At 45.6% G+C, this 20,930-nt stretch overlaps 1 protein-coding gene across 4 annotated transcripts in view; it reads left to right on the top strand.

Annotated features, from left to right (window-relative positions):
* The window catches only part of JUP (junction plakoglobin), a 29,778-nt gene extending 15,875 nt beyond the window's left edge, over nt 1-13,903 (top strand). For 2 of the 4 annotated variants that reach the window (XM_069067710.1, XM_069067707.1), the window contains exons 2-15: nt 297-515; nt 2,692-2,945; nt 3,174-3,412; nt 3,870-4,071; nt 5,061-5,205; nt 5,317-5,420; nt 6,283-6,621; nt 10,404-10,559; nt 10,800-10,919; nt 11,324-11,474; nt 11,605-11,726; nt 12,076-12,115; nt 12,358-12,527; nt 12,982-13,903. In XM_069067710.1, coding sequence (XP_068923811.1) covers nt 308-515; nt 2,692-2,945; nt 3,174-3,412; nt 3,870-4,071; nt 5,061-5,205; nt 5,317-5,420; nt 6,283-6,621; nt 10,404-10,559; nt 10,800-10,919; nt 11,324-11,474; nt 11,605-11,726; nt 12,076-12,115; nt 12,358-12,509 — 2,232 coding nt within the window. In that variant the 5' untranslated portion in view covers nt 297-307 and the 3' untranslated portion in view covers nt 12,510-12,527; nt 12,982-13,903. The remainder of the gene's footprint in view (nt 1-296; nt 516-2,691; nt 2,946-3,173; nt 3,413-3,869; nt 4,072-5,060; nt 5,206-5,316; nt 5,421-6,282; nt 6,622-10,403; nt 10,560-10,799; nt 10,920-11,323; nt 11,475-11,604; nt 11,727-12,075; nt 12,116-12,357; nt 12,528-12,981) is intronic. The other 2 variants (XM_069067709.1, XM_069067708.1) reach the window with 1 other exon arrangement.
* The last annotated feature ends 7,027 nt before the right edge of the window (nt 13,904-20,930 follow it).

Below are 20,930 nucleotides of genomic sequence, written 5' to 3' on the forward strand. Positions count from 1 at the left end.
TATTGGGAAGGGTGGGTGAAGGAGGTGGGGGATAGCCGAATCTGTGGGCTAGGGCGGCCTATCTAGGCTGTTGGGAAGGTCCAGTAAAAAGCTCCTCTTAGGTTTCAGCAGTAGGAGGAAATGCTGGCATTGGATTAGGAAGGGGGGTAGGAGAAAAGAGACTAGTAGATGCAGTGGAAATGGGGAAAGGGTTTAGAAGAAAGTTGACGGTGATAGGAGCTAGAAAAACTCCTAGGGAGTAGTGTGGGGGACCTTTACTGCATCTCTCTGACCCTTTTGTCCCTTCTGTGTATCAGCAGCAACTGCCATGGAGGTGATCAACCTGGTTGAGCAGCCCATCAAAGTGACGGAGTGGCAGCAGACATACACTTATGACTCGGGCATCCACTCTGGGGCCAACACCTGTGCACCATCAGTCAGTGGCAAAGGTATTATTGAGGACGATGAGACCTGTGGCCGCCAATACACGCTCAAGAAAACCACCACCTACTCCCAGGGGGCTCCCCAGGGCCAAGGTTAGTGCAGTCACATGACTCTCTGTGTTGGCACTAGAGAAGGAGCCAGTATGATGGGAGAGAAAAGACCCATGCCCATACAAAATACCCAGGACCAAACTGGGTATAATGCTAAGGGGCCATGCAATGGTAGAAGTGGGGTGGGAAAACTTGGTGGAAGAGATGAGGGGAGATTGTGCTGCAAAGAGGAGCCCTAGGTGTGTGCAGGCTCATATGCCTGGGTATATGCCAGGATCATTACTGGTCCATTGATTATTTAGCAGCCAACCATGTGTAAGCTCCTTGGCCTTTCTGGAGGGCCAGAACCAGGTCTTAGTTAAATTTGTATCTCTCTCATCACCCAACACAGTGTTTTATACATAGAAGGCTCTTAAGAAATAGTTGCTGTAGTTGTTTTTCTCTGGATTGTGGATTATCTGTGTCTTTTGACTGTTAAAATCTAGTGACAACTCTCTGTTCATGGATAGGTAAGGTTGCATGTGTTTGTGAGAGCTGGTAATAGTAAAGGTGAGGTCTGTGAAAGGGCTCCAAGGGCACTAAGGACCTTAGCAATTAGGGCATCCATCTGTGGGCAGCCAGCCCTAATGTTTGGCATTGTCAGGTATTGCTTTGGTAGCTGAAAGCCTGGAATCACTGCAGGCAGGTAGGGAGGGAGCAGAGACTGTCTCCTCCTTCCTGTCTAATTAGAGGGTGGGGCTGTTCCAACTCCCTCTGCCAAGGGGCATTTGAGCAATTGCCAGGGTGGGGCCTCTCTGGGAAGCCTCTGGATCTACCACTCCCAGACTGGGAGGGGCTTGTTGGGGGGGGGGGGGTGGGGGGGGGGGGGTCATACTCTTCTCAGTTCCCACAATGGGGAGAAAGTGCCAACTACATTGCCAAGGCAAGGGCTGAAGGGCAAGACTCTTGATTTCCAGGCCTAGCTCTTCCCCTAAGAGGATGGTATTGGGGATCACTGACCTCTTGATTTCCCTGTCAGATCTTCCCATCATACAGTTGGGTATAGGATGGAATGTCATCTTTGACTGTTCTTTCTCCCATGTCTAATCCTATCTTATCTTTTCAATCTTCTGAAGCCTCCTTCACACTTCACTGCCCCCATCCTAGTATAGACCATTATTACCTCTTACTGGCTGATGGCAATAGCCTCCTAACTGGTCTTCCCGCCTCTAATATCTCCTATAACCTGTTGTCAGATTAATCTAATTTATGCATCATAGTTCTGATTATGTTATGCTCTCCTCAGAACTTTCTTGGGCTCTTATTACTTACAGGACAGTCTTAAATCCTTAGCCTGACATTCAGGGCCTTCTACAATCTGGCTTCAGCCTTATCTCATTTACGCCCCTTCAGGTTTTCTATGCTTTAGCCAAGTTGTACTGCTCACTCACATGTCACACAGTTTCCCACTGATGTGTCTTGCTCATGGAATTCCCTTTGCCTGGAATGCTCATATTTTCACTTTTTAAAAGAAGCAATGGAGGTCAAATGACTTGCCCAGGGTCACACAGCTAATTAAGTGTCTGAGGCTGGATTTGAGCTCAGGTCCTCCTAAAGCCAGTGCCAGTGCTCTATCCACTGCTCCACCTAGCTGCCTCTACATTTTCACTTTTTAAAATCCTGTCCATGCTTCAAGATCCGCTCAGATGCTAACCTTGTCAGAAATTATCTTTTCTTCCTCTGAACCTTTGCCCATTTCCCTCTTAAAGCATTTATCAAGTTCCATTTTGAATTGAACTTACCTTGTTTCCCTTACTAGGCTGTCAGCATTTTGAGGGCAGGGACCCGTGTTTTATGTCTCTCAGTACCACAGTACCTTACACATAATGTGTATTTAATAAATCTTTGTGTGGTTTCACTGGGAACTTATAATCTTATATTTGTATAGTGCCTGTGTGGTAGGTAGATTAGTTGCTATTATATAGGGAAAAGAGTTAAGCAACTTAACTATGATCTTTTGGCAGGTTCCTCTCAGAACTGGCACTAGAATTCCTATCTCCTGACCAACCAGCCTTCTGTTCTTTCCATCAGAACACCCTGCCACAACAAGACAGGCAGGATGTCAAGGAAGGGGACTGAGGAGGTCCTAGAAAAAGCTGGAGGTGGGGCCAGGGTGGTAATTAGGTCCGTCCCACACACGGCACCATCTCTTTCAAAGCTGCCTTTCCTTTGCTTCCAGGTGATCTAGAATGCCAGATGGCAATGACGAGGGCCCAGCGGGTGAGGGCGGCCATGTACCCTGAGACAACTGAGGACCGTTCCCTGCTATTGACCACCCAGATTGACGGACAGGCCACCAACGTGCAGCGATTAGCCGAGCCCTCACAGCTGTTGAAGTCGGCCATTGTCCACCTCATCAACTACCAGGATGACGCTGAGCTGGCAACACGAGCCCTGCCTGAACTCACCAAGCTGCTCAATGATGAAGACCCTGTTAGTGGCAGAGGGCTGAGGGGAAACGGGAAAACCTGAATATAAGGAATTTTCTAATAGCTCTTGGGGCAGGGGGGATGCTAAGAAATCAGCATCAGGGCCATTGGTTGTAGGATTGTTGTGGGAGGGTCCAGTCTCCCTGCTTCCAGGTAGGACAGCCCCTTGGTGGTCTTTCAGTACCAATGCTAAACTTCTTCAACCTTCCCCTTCCACCCCACTATGCTGTAGGTGGTGGTGAGTAAGGCAGCCATGATCGTGAATCAGCTGTCAAAGAAGGAAGCATCCCGGCGGGCGTTGATGGGCTCACCCCAGCTTGTGGCTGCTGTTGTGCGCACTATGCAGAACACCAGTGATCTGGATACTGCCCGCTGTACCACCAGCATCCTGCACAATCTGTCTCACCACCGTGAGGGACTCCTTGCCATCTTCAAGTCAGGGGGCATCCCTGCTCTGGTCCGCATGCTCAGGTATCAGTCAAGCAGCTAGTACCTTTATAGAGAGAGATGTATGGGGCAGGATCCCTGTCTCCAAGAAGCTTACTGTCAAATTGAAATGAATCTTAGCACACCTGAAAGGATGAGGGAGCAATAAATGATTGTAAAGGGTGTACAGTACAGAATGTTAAGTCTATAGTGCAAAAATGGGAGAGAACTGTGAGGAGTTAAAGTAGTCTGGGAAGGCTTCATGGAGGCAATGGGCCCAGATGATGGGATGCCAGGAATCCTCTGCCTTCTGGCCCACTGCTGTAGCTTAAGGCAGTCCTTACCCTAGCTTCTCCCTGCTGTGTTACCCCTAGCTGCCATCTTTCCTTTCCCAATTGGGAATTCCTCTGAACCTCATTTTCTGATGGCATAGTTCTGGGTGCATTGAAGGTGCCTCTTTCATGCCTCCCCCAACCCCGATGGTTCTATCTTCCCCTCACAGTTCTCCAGTGGAATCAGTCCTGTTCTATGCCATCACAACATTGCATAATCTGCTGCTGTACCAAGAGGGTGCCAAGATGGCTGTCCGCCTGGCTGACGGGCTACAGAAAATGGTGCCCCTCCTCAACAAGAACAACCCCAAATTCCTGGCCATTACCACTGACTGCCTGCAGCTCCTTGCCTATGGCAACCAGGAGAGCAAGGTGAGGTCATCTTCCAGGTGTCTTGAGCCTCTCCCCACTCCCGCTGCCAAAGGGATTTTCCTAAAACATTCATCTTGACCATGTAAAACCCCTACTCAACAAATTCCAGTGCCTTCCTTTTACCTCACTAGGATCAGATATGAAATCCTCTGCTTGGCATTTAAAGCCTTTACAACTTACCCTCCTTTTACTTTCCCACACTCTTCTCATGTTTTACTCTCCTCCACATTCCTTACCACTCTAGCTTCTTTGGCCTCCTTGCTGTTCCTTTAACACTACGCTCCATCTTCCAACATGGTACATTTTCACTGGCTCTCCCCCTGCCTGGAATACTCTCCCTCCTCATCACTGTCTCCTTTCTTTCCTGGATTTCTTCTGTAGGAAGCCTTTCTTGGTCTGGTTCCTGCCCTTTGCAGTTCCTCTGAGATCTGAGATTACTTTTCATCTCTTCTGTGTATCTTTGTACATAAAGGAATGTGAGATGCACAGATTTAGAGCCATCTCCACTCCGTGTCCATATAGACTATTTGCATCCAACCGGTGGTAGAGCCTTCCAAGCTCAGCCACAGTTGGACACACTGTACCTTGACCCTGACATGGTCATGTCATTTTGGTCCTCTTTGACCATGGAGGACAACAGCCAATCATATCTTTGTATGGACATAGTTGTTTGCTTGTTTTCTCCCCAACTAAGCTGCAAGTTTCTTGAGCACAGAAATTGTGTTTTTTGCCTTTCTCTGCATCCCCAGCACTTAGCACAATTCCTGGCACATAATAAGCACTTGTCAAATAACAAACAAAATAGTCAAACAAACATGTTTGTTGACTATTGACTTGACTGTCAAGAAGCCTATTCTGCTGGCTGGCCTCTCTGCCTCTGGCCTTTCCAGGGTTTAGTTGAAACTACATAGACCCATGGTCCACGCTAACATCCTCCCACCAACCCTGCCAGTGCTCAGCCTCCTTCTCTCATTCTGCTCCCTCTCCAGCTCATCATCCTGGCCAATGGGGGTCCCCAGGGCCTGGTGCAGATCATGCGTAACTATAGTTACGAGAAGCTACTCTGGACCACAAGCCGTGTGCTCAAGGTGCTGTCTGTGTGCCCCAGCAACAAGCCTGCCATCGTGGAGGCTGGTGAGGCACCCATTTAATGGAGACCTTTGGATGGAACTTGGGTAGGTGGGGTTCTGCATGCATCACTGATAATGTCCATCCCTCATCATGCTATTTCGTCTGTACATCTAGGTGGTATGCAGGCCCTGGGCAAACACTTGACAAGCAGCAGCCCTCGCCTTGTGCAAAACTGTCTGTGGACCCTGCGAAACCTCTCAGATGTAGCCACTAAGCAGGTAAGGGCCTGGGGCCTCATCCCTCCTTAGCCCCTTGTATTCTCCCATTCCTCTCCTAGAGTGGCCTCCTTAACCACCTCCCTTAACATCTACTCCCCAGCTTTCTGCCTAGGGATCTAATGCCCCTTCCTTTATGTGGTATGATCATAGCAGCCAGAATGCCAGGTATTATGAAATCTTCTACCTGGAAGCTAATGCCTGGAATTCTATCTTCAAAGCTTCATCCCTTTGATTTAAAGCTTTAATCCTTGGAAGGGATCATTTACATATTAATGTGAAGGAAGGACCCAAGATCAAGTTTTGTTAGAAAAAATGGGTAGTATAGAGACTTTGAAGGTACTAGGAATTTGAGTTGAGAGAGGATGGCGGGAAATGAGAAAGAGATGGGACAGTTTACTTCAAAATATTGTGTGGTGCTAACCCATATTTCCACATGTCCCCCCATAATGCCAATGTCTTACTTAGCCTGCTGCCCTTAAGGACTGTATGCCCTTAACACACTCTATTTGGGTGACAGGGCCAGAGTTGGAATGGCAGACTAGTGAAGAAAAATACTCCAGACACTGGTTCAGTCTGGAGGATTAGTTAGGATTTCAGAGTCTGTGTTGTTGGGTGGGAGTGGGGGGAGTAGGGCAAGGGAGAGGTGGTGGGACCTTGATAAATCAGCTCAGCTGATAGCACGGTATAAGGTCAAGAATCCTGAAAAGTTGGAAAGAGGAAGGATTTCAGAAAGAGTACCTTGTATGAATCAATAAGTAAGCATTTACTATGGGCTAGACACTGTACTAAATACTAAACATACACAGAAAAGTCAGAAAAAGGCCCTGTCCTCAAGGAGCTTGCATTTTCTTCTCTTCCCCAGGAGGGTCTGGACAGTGTGTTGAAGGTCCTGGTTAACCAGCTGAGTGTGGACGATGTGAATGTTCTGACCTGTGCCACAGGCACCCTTTCCAACCTGACCTGTAACAACAGCAAGAACAAGACTCTGGTGACTCAGAATAGTGGCGTGGAGGCACTGATCCATGCCATCCTGCGTGCGGGCGACAAAGATGATATCACCGAGCCTGCTATCTGCGCACTGCGGCATCTAACCAGCCGCCACCCAGAGGCTGAGATGGCCCAGAATTCTGTGCGCCTCAACTATGGAATCCCTGCCATTGTCAAGCTGCTCAACCAGCCCAACCAATGGCCTCTGGTGAAGGTATTATTACCTGCTAGAGGGGCTGAGGGATATGTAAGGAAGATTGGGGCACTACATGAGGGGAGCTGGCAGAACAGCCCCACTGGAAGAATTTTCTGGGTGCAATTTGGTCATGACTGAAGCCAGTTAGAGTAGAGCAAGTCTAACTTCTCAATGGCCAATGTTAAGAGAGAGGATGACAAAGAGTGATCCTTTTCCTGAAGACTTCATCATGCAGCAAATATTTATTGAACACCTACTAGATGCAAGGCACTGTATTAAGCCCTGGAGGGATATAAAGTTTAAGAAGGCAGAACTTTCAGCCAGGACTATCTACTTTCACATCATGAATGCCTAATGAACATCTGTAACTAGGTGACCCATAAGCATCTCAAACTCAGTATGTCCTGGGCAGCACACATTCTCTTTCTCCCAAAACATTTCCCCTTTCCTAACTTCTCTATTTCCAATGAGGGCACCACCATCTTTTTGGTGTCTAGCTTCCCAACCTCAGAATTCACCTTTCATTCTTCCTTCTCCCAAACCATTCACATCCTATCAATTGCCAAATCTTGTCCATTCTTTCTCCATAATGTGTCATGAATCTTTCCCTTTCTATCCACTCACACGGCCACCACCCCAGTCAGGCCCTCATCACTTTTTGCCTAACTGGTTTCCCTATCTCTAATACCTTCCCTCTCTAGTCCATCACCCACATGCTTCATGAAGTAATAGTCTTGAAGTGTAGGCCTGACCCCATTACTCCTGTGATCAAGAACCTCTAGTTGTACCTTTTGCCTCTGGGATAAAAATACAATCTTCTATATTTGGTTTTTAATACTCTTGCCAATCTGACTCCATCTTGGCTTCTAGAGTTCTTGCCAATCATCATCCTTCATGAGTTCTGCGTTTCAGCCAAACTGGCCACTAAGATCCTTGAGGGCAGGGGCTATTTCATTTTTTCTTGCATCTCCTTGTGCCTAGCACAGTGCCTTGCATGGAGCAGGTTTTCAATAAGTATTTCTGCAATTGAATAGCAGAGGGGAATAAGACAAATACATTAATATAATCACAGTACAATGTGGTGAGATCTACAAGAGAATCCCAAAGTGCTATGAGGTACATGCCTTAGCATGAGAATTGACATGGGGAAACAGAGGTCAGAATGAGAGAAAGTCTAGAGGGCCATGATGATGGAGGATGGGGCTGGGGGTGATGGTGGTAGGACCTTTCAGAGCAGCTCAGTTGGCAACATGGTATAAGATCAAAACACTGATCCTTGCATATGTACATCCTTGTCTTTTTACCCACATGATCACTTCCCTAGTTCAGGCCCTCATCACCTTTCACCTGGATTTATGAAATAGCTGGTTTCCCAGAATCCAGTCTTCTCCAATCCATTCTCCATATAGCTGCCAAAATGATTCCTAAAACAATAGGTTGATTGTATCAGTCCCTTGCTCTCAAAGCTCTGGGGGTTCCCTCATACCTCTGAAGATCAAATACAAAACTTCTGTTTGGCATTTAAAGCCTTTCACAGTCTGGCTCCTGTTTATATTTCCTGGCTGTTTACACATTATTCTAAGTTCTTTTTTTTTTCTTTTTGGAGGGAAGACAAGGCAATTGGGGTTAAGTGACTTGCCCAAAGTCACACAGCTAGTGTGTCAAGTGTCTGAGGCTGGATTTGAACTCAGGTCCTCCTGACTCTAGGACCAGTGCTCTCTCACTGTGCCACCTAGCTGGCTTTTTACACATTATTCTGTACCACCTACTCTGTTCTTGCCCAACTGGAATGTTCTCCCTCCTCACTTCCATGTCCAGGTGCCCCTCGTTACCTTTGAGGCTCAAATTGAGTGCCGCTTCCTACAAGAAGCTGTCCTTGATTGCCTAAGTCAATCTCCCCTCTTCCCCTACATTTCCTGGTCTTCCTTTTGTATGCAATTTGTATTTACTGTTCTTTGTACCAGCTGCTTCCTTCCCACCAATAGAGTGTGGGAGCAAGAGATGTTTCGTTTTTGTCTTTGTATCCCAAGTGCCTAGCACATAGTAAGTGCAGCATACATTTTTAAAAGAAATTTTATTTTCTCCCCAAATACATGTAAGTACAATTTTTTAACATTTGTGAGGTTTTTTAAGTTTTGAGTTCCAAATTCTATCCTTCCCTCCCCTCCCCCTTCCCTGAGACAGTAAGCAATCTAATAGAGGTTATACAGCTATATACATTCCTCTTGAACTGAATTGAAGTCTCCTCCATTCTTGAAAACCCATCAGCTGCCACTTTTATCCCTTTGAAGTCTCATACTGTAAATCCTCTCCCTGTCACATCCAGACTCTTAGAAAAGGTCGTCTACACTGCTCTCTTCCGTTGCTTCACCTCTAACTCACTTCTCAATCCCTTGTAACCCCCATGGGCTTTCAACAACAAGACCTGGCTGAGACTTCTCTCTCCAAAGTTACCCACAATCTCTTCATTGCTAAATAGACAGCAGTGTTCTTAGTCCATCTTTACTTGACCTCTCTGGATTTTTGAGACTATCAATCATCCCTCCCCTGCCCTCTGCTCTCCTCTCCCTTCCTGTCCCCCGTAAAGCTCCTATCTTGGTTGTCCCCCTCCTGTCTGACCCGGCCCTTTTCAGTTTCCTTTGCTATATCATCACCTTACTCCTGCCCATGAATGTGGAAATCCTCTGAGGCTCTGCCTGGGCCCCCTTCTTCACTTTCTGCATTCTCCTCCTTGTTGATCTCATCTGCTCCTATGGGTTTATTTATCTGATGACTCATATGTCTATACATCCAGCCCTAATCTTTCCTGAATTCCAGTTCTGCTTTTCTTCCTGCTGGACATTTCCACTCGGCATAGGCATCTTGGATTCGATGTGTCTGAAACAGAACTGTTAGATTTCCCCCAAACCTTCCCCCACCCCATATTCTGTTGAAGTTACCATTATTCCTCCCGTCAGTCAGGTTCACAATCTTGACTCTCACTCTTCCTTATCTCCCTTTTCCTCCCCCTTTTCCCTGTCAGATCATCAGTCAGCTGCCAAGTCCTATCAATCCTGCCCCTCCACCATCTCTTGTAGTCATTGGTTCTCCTCTCTATCCACACAGCCTCTACCTTGGTTCAGGCCTTTGTCATATCTCATCTGGGCTTTTGCAGTAGCTTCCTAGTTGGTCTCCCTGCCTCCATTCTCCCCCTTTTCACACATCTGCTGAACTGATATCCCTAACACACAGGTCTGACCTCTTACTCAAAAATCTTAGAATTAAGTACAAACTCTCCATTCTTTTCAAACTGGCTGGTTCACTGTTCTTCATAGCCACATTTGGGCCTCCATGTAATATACTTCCTTCTCACCTCCCTCTCTTAGAATTGTTATCATCTTACAAAGCACAACTGGGGTGCTACCTCCTACATAAGGCCTTTCCTGTCAGTTTTTAGCATTCTCTCCCTCTCAAAATTACTTTGTGCTTGTCTTTACTTATTTGGGTACATGTTGTATCCTGTAGAAGAATGAGAATGCCTTAAAGGTAGAGATTTTATTTTTGTTTAATTTCTTTTTTATTCTTAGCACCATGCAAGGGCACATAGAATGTTTGTTGAATTGAATTGACTCTTTGTGGTTGATCAGGAAGAGGAGAGAAGGAAATCTAGGGATGGGACTATCTGATTCACTGCAAATCTTTTATCTTGTTCCTGTGTTCAAGTTAGGGGATTTGATACCATGGTGTTGGAAAGCTGGCCAATTCTCTGGGTGTTCAGAAAGTGCTCATATTCACTGTCCTTCCCCTTTCCATTTTATCAGGCAACTATTGGACTCATCAGGAACCTGGCCTTGTGTCCTGCCAACCATGCTCCCTTGCAGGAGGCAGCGGTCATTCCCCGCCTTGTCCAGTTGTTGGTTAAGGCCCATCAGGATGCCCAGCGCCATGTGGCTGCGGGCACACAGCAACCCTACACGGTATGTGTACTTGGATGGTATCCCCCTGTCCCCTTCTCCAAGCACTGCTACTTGGAGGGGAAAGGCCTGTAAACACCTAGGACAGAGAAAGGATTTGGTGCACCCCCATCCTCAGGGAGGGGTGCCTGCTCCTTGGTTTGGCTATGGACTGTGGGTCTGTGAACCTAGTGCCTGTTCTCCACTGGAACTCTGAGGATTGCTCTATTGTCTCTCTCTCCTAATGCCAGTTCATGTTTGCAGGATGGTGTAAAGATGGAGGAAATTGTAGAAGGCTGTACTGGTGCCCTGCACATCCTTGCCCGGGATCCCATGAACCGCATGGAGATCTTCCGGTTGAACACTATCCCTCTGTTTGTACAGGTGAGTTCGGGGTGGTTGGGCACAGACAAGCTATCTTTTTCTACTTTTTACCCAAATGAAGGGAAAGTCTTATGTTGTGCTGATGTGAAATATGGACAATGGGAGAAGTCTAGTTTCCTTAGTCTCTGATCTCAGAAGCTCCTAGAAAGGCACCTTTCTTAATTACCTACTCTTTTTCTAGAGTCACAGGCTTCTCTGCACTCAGCCACAGATGTCTGTGCCTTGGGATTCTTACTCGTTAAGAAATGCCCCCTCCCAGTGTGACTTTAACTGTAAAAACAGAAAGAAAGGTGATAATGTTGAGGGGCCCTTTGAAAAGCAGGATGGCAGAGGGGTGGGGGTGGGGTAGGGCCAGAAGCCCTTTGCCCAAGTCACGTTCTGACCTTTGTCCTTATCTTCCCCAGCTCCTGTACTCCTCAGTGGAGAACATTCAGCGGGTGGCAGCCGGAGTGCTGTGTGAGCTGGCCCAGGACAAAGAGGCCGCCGATTCCATCGATGCCGAGGGGGCCTCAGCCCCGCTCATGGAGCTCCTGCACTGCCGCAACGAGGGCACTGGTGAGGGAGGGGCTTCGGGAGGGGGAGAAGGGCTTGAAACCCTGAAGAGTTCCCATGGTCATGATGACAAGGAGGCTCACTTTGTCCTAACTCAGCCCTCTCTCCCTCTCTTCTAACAACCTCCTATCAGCAACCTATGCTGCTGCTGTTCTGTTCCGTATCTCTGAGGACAAGAATCCAGATTATCGCAAACGTGTTTCTGTGGAGCTCACAAATTCACTCTTCAAACATGACCCAGCTGCCTGGGAGGCTGTGAGTATCGTGGGCTTCAGCCCCTCAGGCATCCCCTTCCCTCTTCTTCAGTATCATCAACCCACCCAGTTCCCTTCCATTTTCTCCCTCCTTTATCTTTGAAGTGGGGGCCCCCAGAGCATACATAGAGTTACTGTTCAACCCTAAGGTGTACACTTGGAAAGTGATTTTGTAGTGGGAAGAGGGCCATGAACTTATGGCTGCATTTCCCCACTTTCCTCCAAAGGAGACCTCACCCATCCGTCTACCTGTCCAGTGTTTTTAGAGGCAGCTGTTTCTGCCATTAGGCTGTCTTCTCCTTCCCTCTGCCAACCCCACACCTGAGGTTTCCTTCTTTCTCATTCTCTAGGCCCAGAGCATGATCCCCATTAATGAACCTTACCAAGAGGGTGAGTATATGGCAGACAACAGCAGGAGAATGTTTCCATGTATGTGTGTCCTATCTCCAAAGTCAGCTGATAACTAACTATAAAAATCCCTGGGGCCCCTGATATCTTAAGTAGTAACATGGCCACTGAAGAATGTGGGATATGGGGAGGAAGGGGATGAAGCAGGATGGCAGTAGCTGCCTGGGCCCATTCCCTCTTCCGGTGACCTTGAAGGTTCCTAAACTGAGCCCTTCCCTCCTCAGACCTGGATGCCACATACCGTTCCATGTACCCAAATGATGGACCCCTGGACCCTATGGAGATGCACATGGACATGGATGGGGACTACCCCATCGACACTTACAGTGATGGTCTCCGGCCCCCCTACCCCAATGCTGACCATATGCTAGCCTAGCCCAGCCCCTCACTCATGGTATGACCCCCAAGACTTCTTATTCTAACTTTATATGCTGGCCTGGTCTAGTATACTTCTCTCCTTTCTGGGGTTCCCTTCATCTCTTCCCTGGAGGTTGTTTCTTTTTCTTATCACAATAGCAGTTGGCAGGACAGAGTCTCTTCTGTGCAGATGATTAAAAAAAAAAACCCTCACTTTAAAAAAATGCATAGAGTGCCTACTATGTGCATCGCTATTCTAATCACTGTGGTAAAGACAAAGATCATTCTCTTTCCCACTGTCGGAATGTCCTTCCGGAGGGCTGAGCTTTCTCATCTCCACCTTGATGGGGCTGGTAGAGAGAGAAGCAGTTATCCTGCGGTAGAGGGCTTTGAGAGGGGGGAAGATGAGGGTGATGTAGGGCTAATGTGGGGAGGCTTGTGGAGAAGAAATAGTCTGGTTAGTGACTGTTTCAACTTTTCTTTTTCCCCAGGTATCATTCTTGATCCTTAAGTGGCTAAGTCCAGGTGAGGGACTGAGACAGAAAGTGCCTGAGCAGAGGACCAAGCTGGGTGGCTGGGACTTCACTCGCCCACGCCCATAAGAGGTTCTCCTCTTTAGGGTTTTTATTAATTTTGAGTTTTCTTTGTGTGTGTGTGTGTGTGTGTAAGAGAGAGAGAGAGAGAGAGAGTGCTGTGGGGTGGAGGGCCTGACACCCCTCCACTCCCCCCCAGCCCTGTGCCATGGGGGCTTTATCTCCCTCCCCTGGCTCCTGAAGCTTTAATATATAATATATATGCCACCTCTTCATTACTCTGCCTCAATGACCTGCCCCTGGTTCAATCACTCAGGCACCTTTCCCCCTTTCCAAACTCTCAGTGCAGGTAGTCTGGAGCCTGGGGAAGCTTTGGTTTGTGCTGATTTCTGAATTCGCTTTTTCCAGTCACCTCCTGATCCCCAGCCCAGAGTTTAGAACTCAAACTTCAGAAACTCAAAGTTTCTCTATTCCAAAGGACGCTGAAAAATAAAGGGACAGACCACATGAAATAGGCCCAGAGAGAGACAGAGAATCATCTCAGTCTGGGAAACTTTCTGCTTCTCTCTCCAGGATGCTGAATAATTGGCTTTTTACCTGATAAGGAGAGTTCAGTGCACAGCCCCTTCTCTCCTCCCCCCCTTCCCATGTAACCACTCTGACCCTGGAGAAGCAACTTATACTCTTGACTGACCCTCTCTGGTGTGTGGTGTGGGTTTCTTCCCTCTTCCTGTTTCATTCTCCCCACTTCCCTGCTTGGGAATGGTAGGGGAAACTGAGGGGAGCAAGAACTGAGAGTCTGATTATAATCTCTATAAGTTTTTGGTTATTGGTTTTTTTTTTGTATAGACCAAAGCAAAGAATAAAAATAAAAAACATACCAAGGGTCTGAAAAGCAGCTGCTTTGGAGGGCTGGAGTTGGGGGTAGGGGTGGGGAGGGAAACAAGAGGAGGTCAGAGCTCCATAAGTCCCTCCTTACCTCCAAGCCTAGCTTATATGGGGGCATAGGGATGGGAGATCACAACCACAAACGAAAAAAAAATCCTAGAAAGTTTATTTTGTCCTTCAATTAATGAATTCCTTGTATTGAATGATCCTTAGATAGAATACTTAGGGTTTATGGGTTCTCTAAAGCATGGAGGAAAAATTATCTGTCCTCTGAAGATCCTTTCCCTTGGTAAGGTGAGCTCTCAGTTTAATGGAGGAGGCAGGATACACACAGTAATATAAGAATATTTACACAGCAATATACAGACAAGGAATGGAGTAGAGAAGAAGAGATAACCAGTAGGTAAATTCAGTAAGAGCCTATTGTGTTTAGATCAGACACAATCCCGGCTGTCATTCATGTTCTAGTAATTTTGGGGATACCTCTTCCACTGAAACTGATCAGAAGCCCTTGAGAACCATGGCTAAAACCACTTGCTGCCCATATTATCTCTTCAAACTTAGCTAGAATGGTCCTCAGATGAAGACACACAGTTATCACCAAGGCTGAACCTGGAGCCTTTCCTGCCAGAGCTTACGCCCATTCCATTGACATAGCCTTCAAGAATTCAGTCTTCCAAATACCACAATGAAGGCTGGAGTAGGTCTTTAGTGCAGGCTAATAACAACTATTACATAAAAGCATTACTCTTAAGTGTGGGCTCTGAAGGGGAAGATGGTTTTCAACTTTGCAGGATATTCAGGCCAGAAGACTTCATGGAAGAGGTGACATTTGAATTGTGATTGAAGGATGAATAATAAGTAAAATTCAATAGGCAAAGAGGAAACAGAGGGCCCAGAAGGCCCAGGGAACAGGGTGAGCCAAGCCACAGAGGCATGTGAGTGCAGCCCAAGGGCAGAGAGGAGAAGGATGTGCAGTTTGGATGACCCAGTGCATAATGGGGAGCAATATGAGATAAGCCTGGAAAGGTTGGGGTGGTGCCACACTGTGGAGGCGGAGGTGGAAAAGGTCCATGGAAGATTTTGGGACAGGAGTAACAAGACCAGATCTGTATGTAACAGAAAGATGATTCTGATGGTGAAATGATGGATGAATTGGAGAATATAGGAGGAAATCTTGTTAAGAGAGGGTATGGCAGTGGTACAGGTGGGTGGCAAGGGCCTGTATTGGGGTGACAGCAGAGGAATTAAAGCAGAGGGAATAGTTATGAGAGGTAGAGGTGGAGCCTCCAACAGGATTTGGTAACTGCTTGTGAGGAAAAGGGAAAACCATTAAAGTGTGATGTTACAGATGGAAATAGGTCAGGAGGAACAAGTTTAAGGGGGAAAGATAAGGACTTTCAGGTGGCAGTGGGACACCCAGGTAGAGATGCCTTTCAGGCAGTTGGAGATGAGGACTTGAAATTTCAAAGACAAGTCAGGATTGCAGGTATGGAAAACTGCACAGAGGTGTTAACATGAAGCAAATGAAATTTTTGAAAAACTTAATTTTGGGGGGGAAACAGTTTTCTTTAGTTTGTGGTTTTTAATTAATTAATTTTTAGTTTTCAATATTTATAAGATTTTGAGTTCCAAATTTTTCCCTCTCCTCCTCTCCCCACTCCCCAAGACAGCAAGCAATCTGATATAGGCTATACATATACAAACATATTAAACATTTCCACATTAGTCATGTTGTGAAAGGAGAATCAGAACAAAAAGGAAAAACCATGAGAAAGAAATGAGAGAAAATAGTATGGAAAACAGTTTTTTTGAAATTTGTTCAGTTTTCGGTTGTGTTCCCATTTGGGGTTTTCTTGGCAAAGATACTGAAGTGGTTTGCCTTTTCCTTCTCCAGATCATTTTACAGATGAGGAAACTGAGGCAAACAGTTAGGTGAGTTGCCTGGGGTCACACAGCTAGTAATTTTCTGAGATCAGATTTGAACTCTGTTCTTTCTGACTCTAGACCCAGCCTTTATCCACCACACCACCAGCTGCTTGTGGGAATGTTTGTAGGTAGAAGGGAGAGAAGCAGTGAGTTAAGTCAGAGATTGAAGAGAGGTGAAAGAAAAAGGATGACTATTGCCTTGGGCTTCTGGGGGACGCAGGAAGAATGGGATCAATACCCTTAGTGAAGTGACCAGAGAGAAGGCAAGAGTGAATGACGATGCTAAGAGTTTTGAAGTTGGATAGCCTCTATTTTCTCTTTCCCAGGAAGTGGGTTAGATTATCTTGCTCTAAGTGTGGGAACCAGGATGTAATTGGGGGTAAGAGAAAGTTTGGAATAGTCTTTTGGGGAAATGAGAGATTATTGAGTAGCTGTAAGAAAAGCTTGGTTGAGATTTTGTATCATGAATTTGTAGTGAATGGAATTGATCTTACAAACTGCTCAGACTTCCAGGAATGAAGGAATCAGGTGGTAAGGGTTACACAGGGCTGAAGATTCATTATTGGGAATGGGAGAATGTCAGCGGGACAAGATATTCTTTTGGGTAATAGCTGGTAAAAGATTAAGGTACCACACCATCTGTAAAATGAAAGTATTGGAATAGATAGTCTCCAAGGTCCTTTCTGGTTCTAAATTCTATGATCTTATGTAGGGAAGCTAGGTACATAGGCAAAGGAAGTGAGGAAAAATGAATGGGGAGGATAGATTTGGCTCAAGGGGCTGGATATGGGGGCAAAGAATAGATTTTAACGTGAAGGAGAATTGGAAGGATAGACAGTTGTGGCTGGAAAGAATTTCAAAACTCCAACTCTTGGAGGTAGTGCAATAAAGACCTAATTTCTATCCTCAAAGAACTTAGAATCTGGTAGATAGGACAATATGAGAACACAAATACTGTAGTATGTTAACAGTTGAGAACCATAAGAGAAGTGTGAAGTAATCTGGGAGTCCTGTTTGGGATAACCAGACAAAATTTCAGAGATAAAATTTAAACTTGGCTTTGAAGAATAAATAGAATTCCAACAGGCAAAGGCTGAGGGTGGGAAGGGCATTCTAGGTGGTGGAAACCTGAGCAAAGGTGAGAATTCAGGAAAGTACAAAGTATGCTTGGTAAACAAGTAATTCAGGAGGAACACAGAGTGTGTGTGTGTGTGTATCTTCAGTGGGAGATACAGACAGAAAGGTAGATTGGGACTAGGTCAAGGAAGGCCTTGAATGCCAAGGCTGATGTGAGGAGGGAGAAGATGGGAGAAAGAGTGGCATAGGTAGTAACTGACAAAAATGGAGGGTACAAGAGAAGGAGCAAAAGATTTTGAGCCTGAGTAACTTTGAGAATTGAACTTGGTAACTAGGAGGTCATTGGTGACCTTTGAAAGAGTGATTTCAATAGAGAATGTGTTTATTGTTGAATGAATGAGTCATGGGAAAGAAAGTCAGATTGTCGGGAAATCAGATTGTAAATGGGTGACTAATCAGAGACACTGAGTATAAAACCCTCTTTTGAGAAGGTGAAAGAAAGAAGAGAAAAGATAGTATTGGCAGGGTTGAGGGAAGGTTTTTGTTTTGGGGAGTAATGGATAGAAAGTCTGCCTTGAAATCAGGAAGACCCAGGTTCAAGGCCTGCCTCTTGCAAAATACAGGTTGGGTGACCTTAGTCAAATCACTTAATCTCTCAGTGTTCTAGGCTACTCTCTAAGATTATAAATTGCTGACAATGTGTCATCTCACTTTGGTAGAGGGAATTTGCTCATGGCCTGGGTGGGGGGACTTCTCTACCAATGAAATCACAGGTTCAGTCCACATTCCTATCCCTAACTAGGAGACACTTGGGTACATCTGTAGGTAGAAGGGAAGGGGCCAGGAGAAAAGGAAAGATTAAAGGTTCAGTGAAGACAAAGGATAATTGATGGGACTAGATCCTGGAAGACTCAGGAAAGGTTGGAATCCACTGCCCAGATAGAAAGATTTGCCTTGAAGAGATAAAGAGGACAATTCATCTTAGGTGGGAAGGGGAAGAGAAAATAAGTGAAAATACTGAGAAATTTTGGGGTGGAGAAGAGAGAAATTGAAGGCACTCCAAATAATGACTTTTTTCAAATGAGATTATACTTGTAAAGCAGTGCCTGGCACATAGTAGATGCTTAATAAATTCTCTTCTTTTCCCTTTCCCATCACTCAGTAGGTGAAGCTTCCCTCCTGGGAGAGAAGAGGCTTGAACTTGGCTTCAGAGTTTAAAAGGGTGCATGCAAAATATTTTGACTAATTAAAAAGTCAGCAAGAATTTTTTTTTTAAGTTTCACTTGCAGCAGAGAATCAAACTAGATGAATCTGTAGTAGACAAAGCAAGCACAGCCTCTCAACTTTAGCAATGTTTGGTAGCCATAGAGAAGTGGAGAGGAAGATAGTGGGGGCCTACTCAGGCTTGGGAATTAGCAAAGGATAAAGATGGAAGGTTGAGATTGGAAGGATTTCTAGCACAAACCTGATGAAATGACTGCATGGTGTAATTTGGGTACAGAGCCAATTGAAGCTTTGTTGTTCAATTGTTTTCAGTTGTGTCAGACTTCCATAACTCCATTTGGGATTTTCTTGGCAAAGATACTGGAGTGCTTTTCCATTTCCTTCTCCAGTTCCTTTTACAGATGAGGAAACTGAGGCAAACAGGTTTAAGTGACTTGCCCAGGATCCTACAGCTGGGAAGTGTCTGAGGCCAGATTTGAACTCAGGTTTTCCTGACCCTAGGCCTGGTGTTCTGTCCACTGAGCCATGTAGCTGTACAAGGGAACTAAAGAATAGGGAAGATTTGAGGAATTTGGAGGTCACAATGAAGGGTGATTCAGTAAGGGTGAGAGTGAGAGATGGAAGTTATAAAGGTTTTAAGTCAGAGAATGAGATTTCAGAAGGTAGAATTGATCCTTGTGAGGCCAGGGTCCAGTATGTGGCTATGCTTGGGGGTGGTTGAAAGTTGAAGAAAAGGAACTATTTGAGATGATAGAATTGGAGTATTGGAAAGGCCCTTTGTAGTCATCTGGCCAAACCCATATCTGAAGCAAGAATCTTCTCTGCAAGTGGTCATCTAGCCTTTGCCTGAAGATGTCCAGTAGTTGGGAATTGACTGCTTCTTGAGGGGGCCCTTTCCTTTTTTGTACAGCTTGAATTGTTTAGCCAATTGAATTAAGTAAACATCAATTAAGTCATATATGAGGCATTGTACTAGGTTCTGTAGAGCAAAAAAGATATTACACAGATCCTGTCCTCAAGAAACTTAAAGACTAATGGGAGAAGGGATACACAAATCGATGATAGTAACACAACATAATTATGTAGTATCATGAAGAACTTGAGGAGGGAAAGATTACTTTCATTCCGGGAAGGTCAGGGTAAGTACTGGAGGATCTGGGCCCAAGTTGGGCCTTGGAGAAAGGGAGGGCGATAAACAGATGAAGATGGTCAGGAAGAGGAGTCCATGCTAGGCATGGCAGACAACTTGAGCCAAAGCACAAAGGTGGAAGGGGGTGCTAGATGAGTGTGATCTGGTTAAATTTGACCAAGAGGACACGAAAGGGGAAAAGGTAAAATAAGGCAGGAACCAAATTGTAGGGGGCCTTAAATGCCAGGATTTTAGGAAAGGAGAATAAGCATTTATATAATGCCTGCTATGTACCAGGCACCATGCAAAGTGCTTTGCAAATATTACCTCATTTGATCCTCACAACAACCCTGTGAGGTAGATTATAGTTGAGGAAACTGAGGTTGGGTGACTTGCTCAGGGTCACAGAGAGAGCAGGTCTAGGGCAGCATTTGAACTCAGTTCTTCCTGACTCCAGGCCTAGGGCTCTATCCTGCTATACTACGCAGTAGCGTAGTTCAATTTTTGTACTTAATGATTTTTTGTACATGATTTTTGTACTTAATTTCAATTCAATTCAGTTTCATTTGATGGATATTTATTAAATGCCTACTATGTGCCAGGCATTGGGGATACAAAAAGAGATAAAACACAGTCCCTGTCCTCATGGAGCTTACAATCCAATGGAGGAGACAACTTGCAAACAAATACATACAAAGCAGGCTATATAATTAACAAGAGGGAAGGTGCTGGAATTAAGAGAGGTTGGAGAAGGCTTCCTGTACGATGTGGGATTTTAGTTGGGACTTAAAGGGAGCCGGGGTCAGTAGCTTGAGTGGGGGAGGGAGAGCATTCCAGGCATGGAAGATAGTGAGAGAATGTCTGGAGCTGAGAGATGGAGTGTCTTGTCCAGTGTCGCTGAATTGAAGAGTATATGCTGGGGAGTAACATATAGGTCGGCTATGTGTTTGGGAGGTAATGGGAAACACTGAAGGTATGGAGCAGAGAAATCAAAAGGGTACATTAGGCATATTGCTTGGGAAATACTGTGAAGGATGGATTGAAGAGGGGACAAACTGGGCAAAAAAGATCAGACTATGGTATGAAGAGATGAGCCCTGAACTAAAATAATTTCAATGAGAATGCAAAGGGATTAGGGAAGAACTTGAAGGAATCTTAGCAATAATTTAGTCCTACCTAATTTTACAGATAAACAAATTGAAATAACGTGTCCAAGTTCATACAGGTGATGGGAATCAACACTAGTTCTCTTTCTACTCCAACACAATTACTCTGCAAGACTTGACAATGGATTGGATTGGGGAGTGTTGGTGTTAGGGGAGAGGGAACAGTCTTGAGTTTCAAGGACTACGAAAGAGAAGTGGGGGGTAGGTGCAGGGTTTTTTGGGGAGGCTCATTAATTTAGTTTTAGACATGTTGGACTTGAGATACAAATAGGTCTTCCAAGTGGAGACCAGTAGACAGTTGGAAATGTCTGAAAGACTAAAAGCTGAAGGACTTCTGATGAATATACAGTTTGGGAATCATCTGTAGAGGTGATAATTGAAGCCATCTGAGTGTAGAAGATCACTAAGGGGGAGTGAATAGAAAGAGAAGGGGGCGGCTAGGTGAACAGTGAATAGAGCACCGGCCATGGAGTCAGGAGATCTGAGTTCAAATC

The sequence above is a fragment of the Petaurus breviceps genome, unplaced genomic scaffold, assembly GCF_028583685.1.
Source record: "Petaurus breviceps papuanus isolate PSGF00001 unplaced genomic scaffold, PetGlider_PUasm1.0 90750, whole genome shotgun sequence".
NCBI lineage: Eukaryota > Metazoa > Chordata > Mammalia > Diprotodontia > Petauridae > Petaurus > Petaurus breviceps.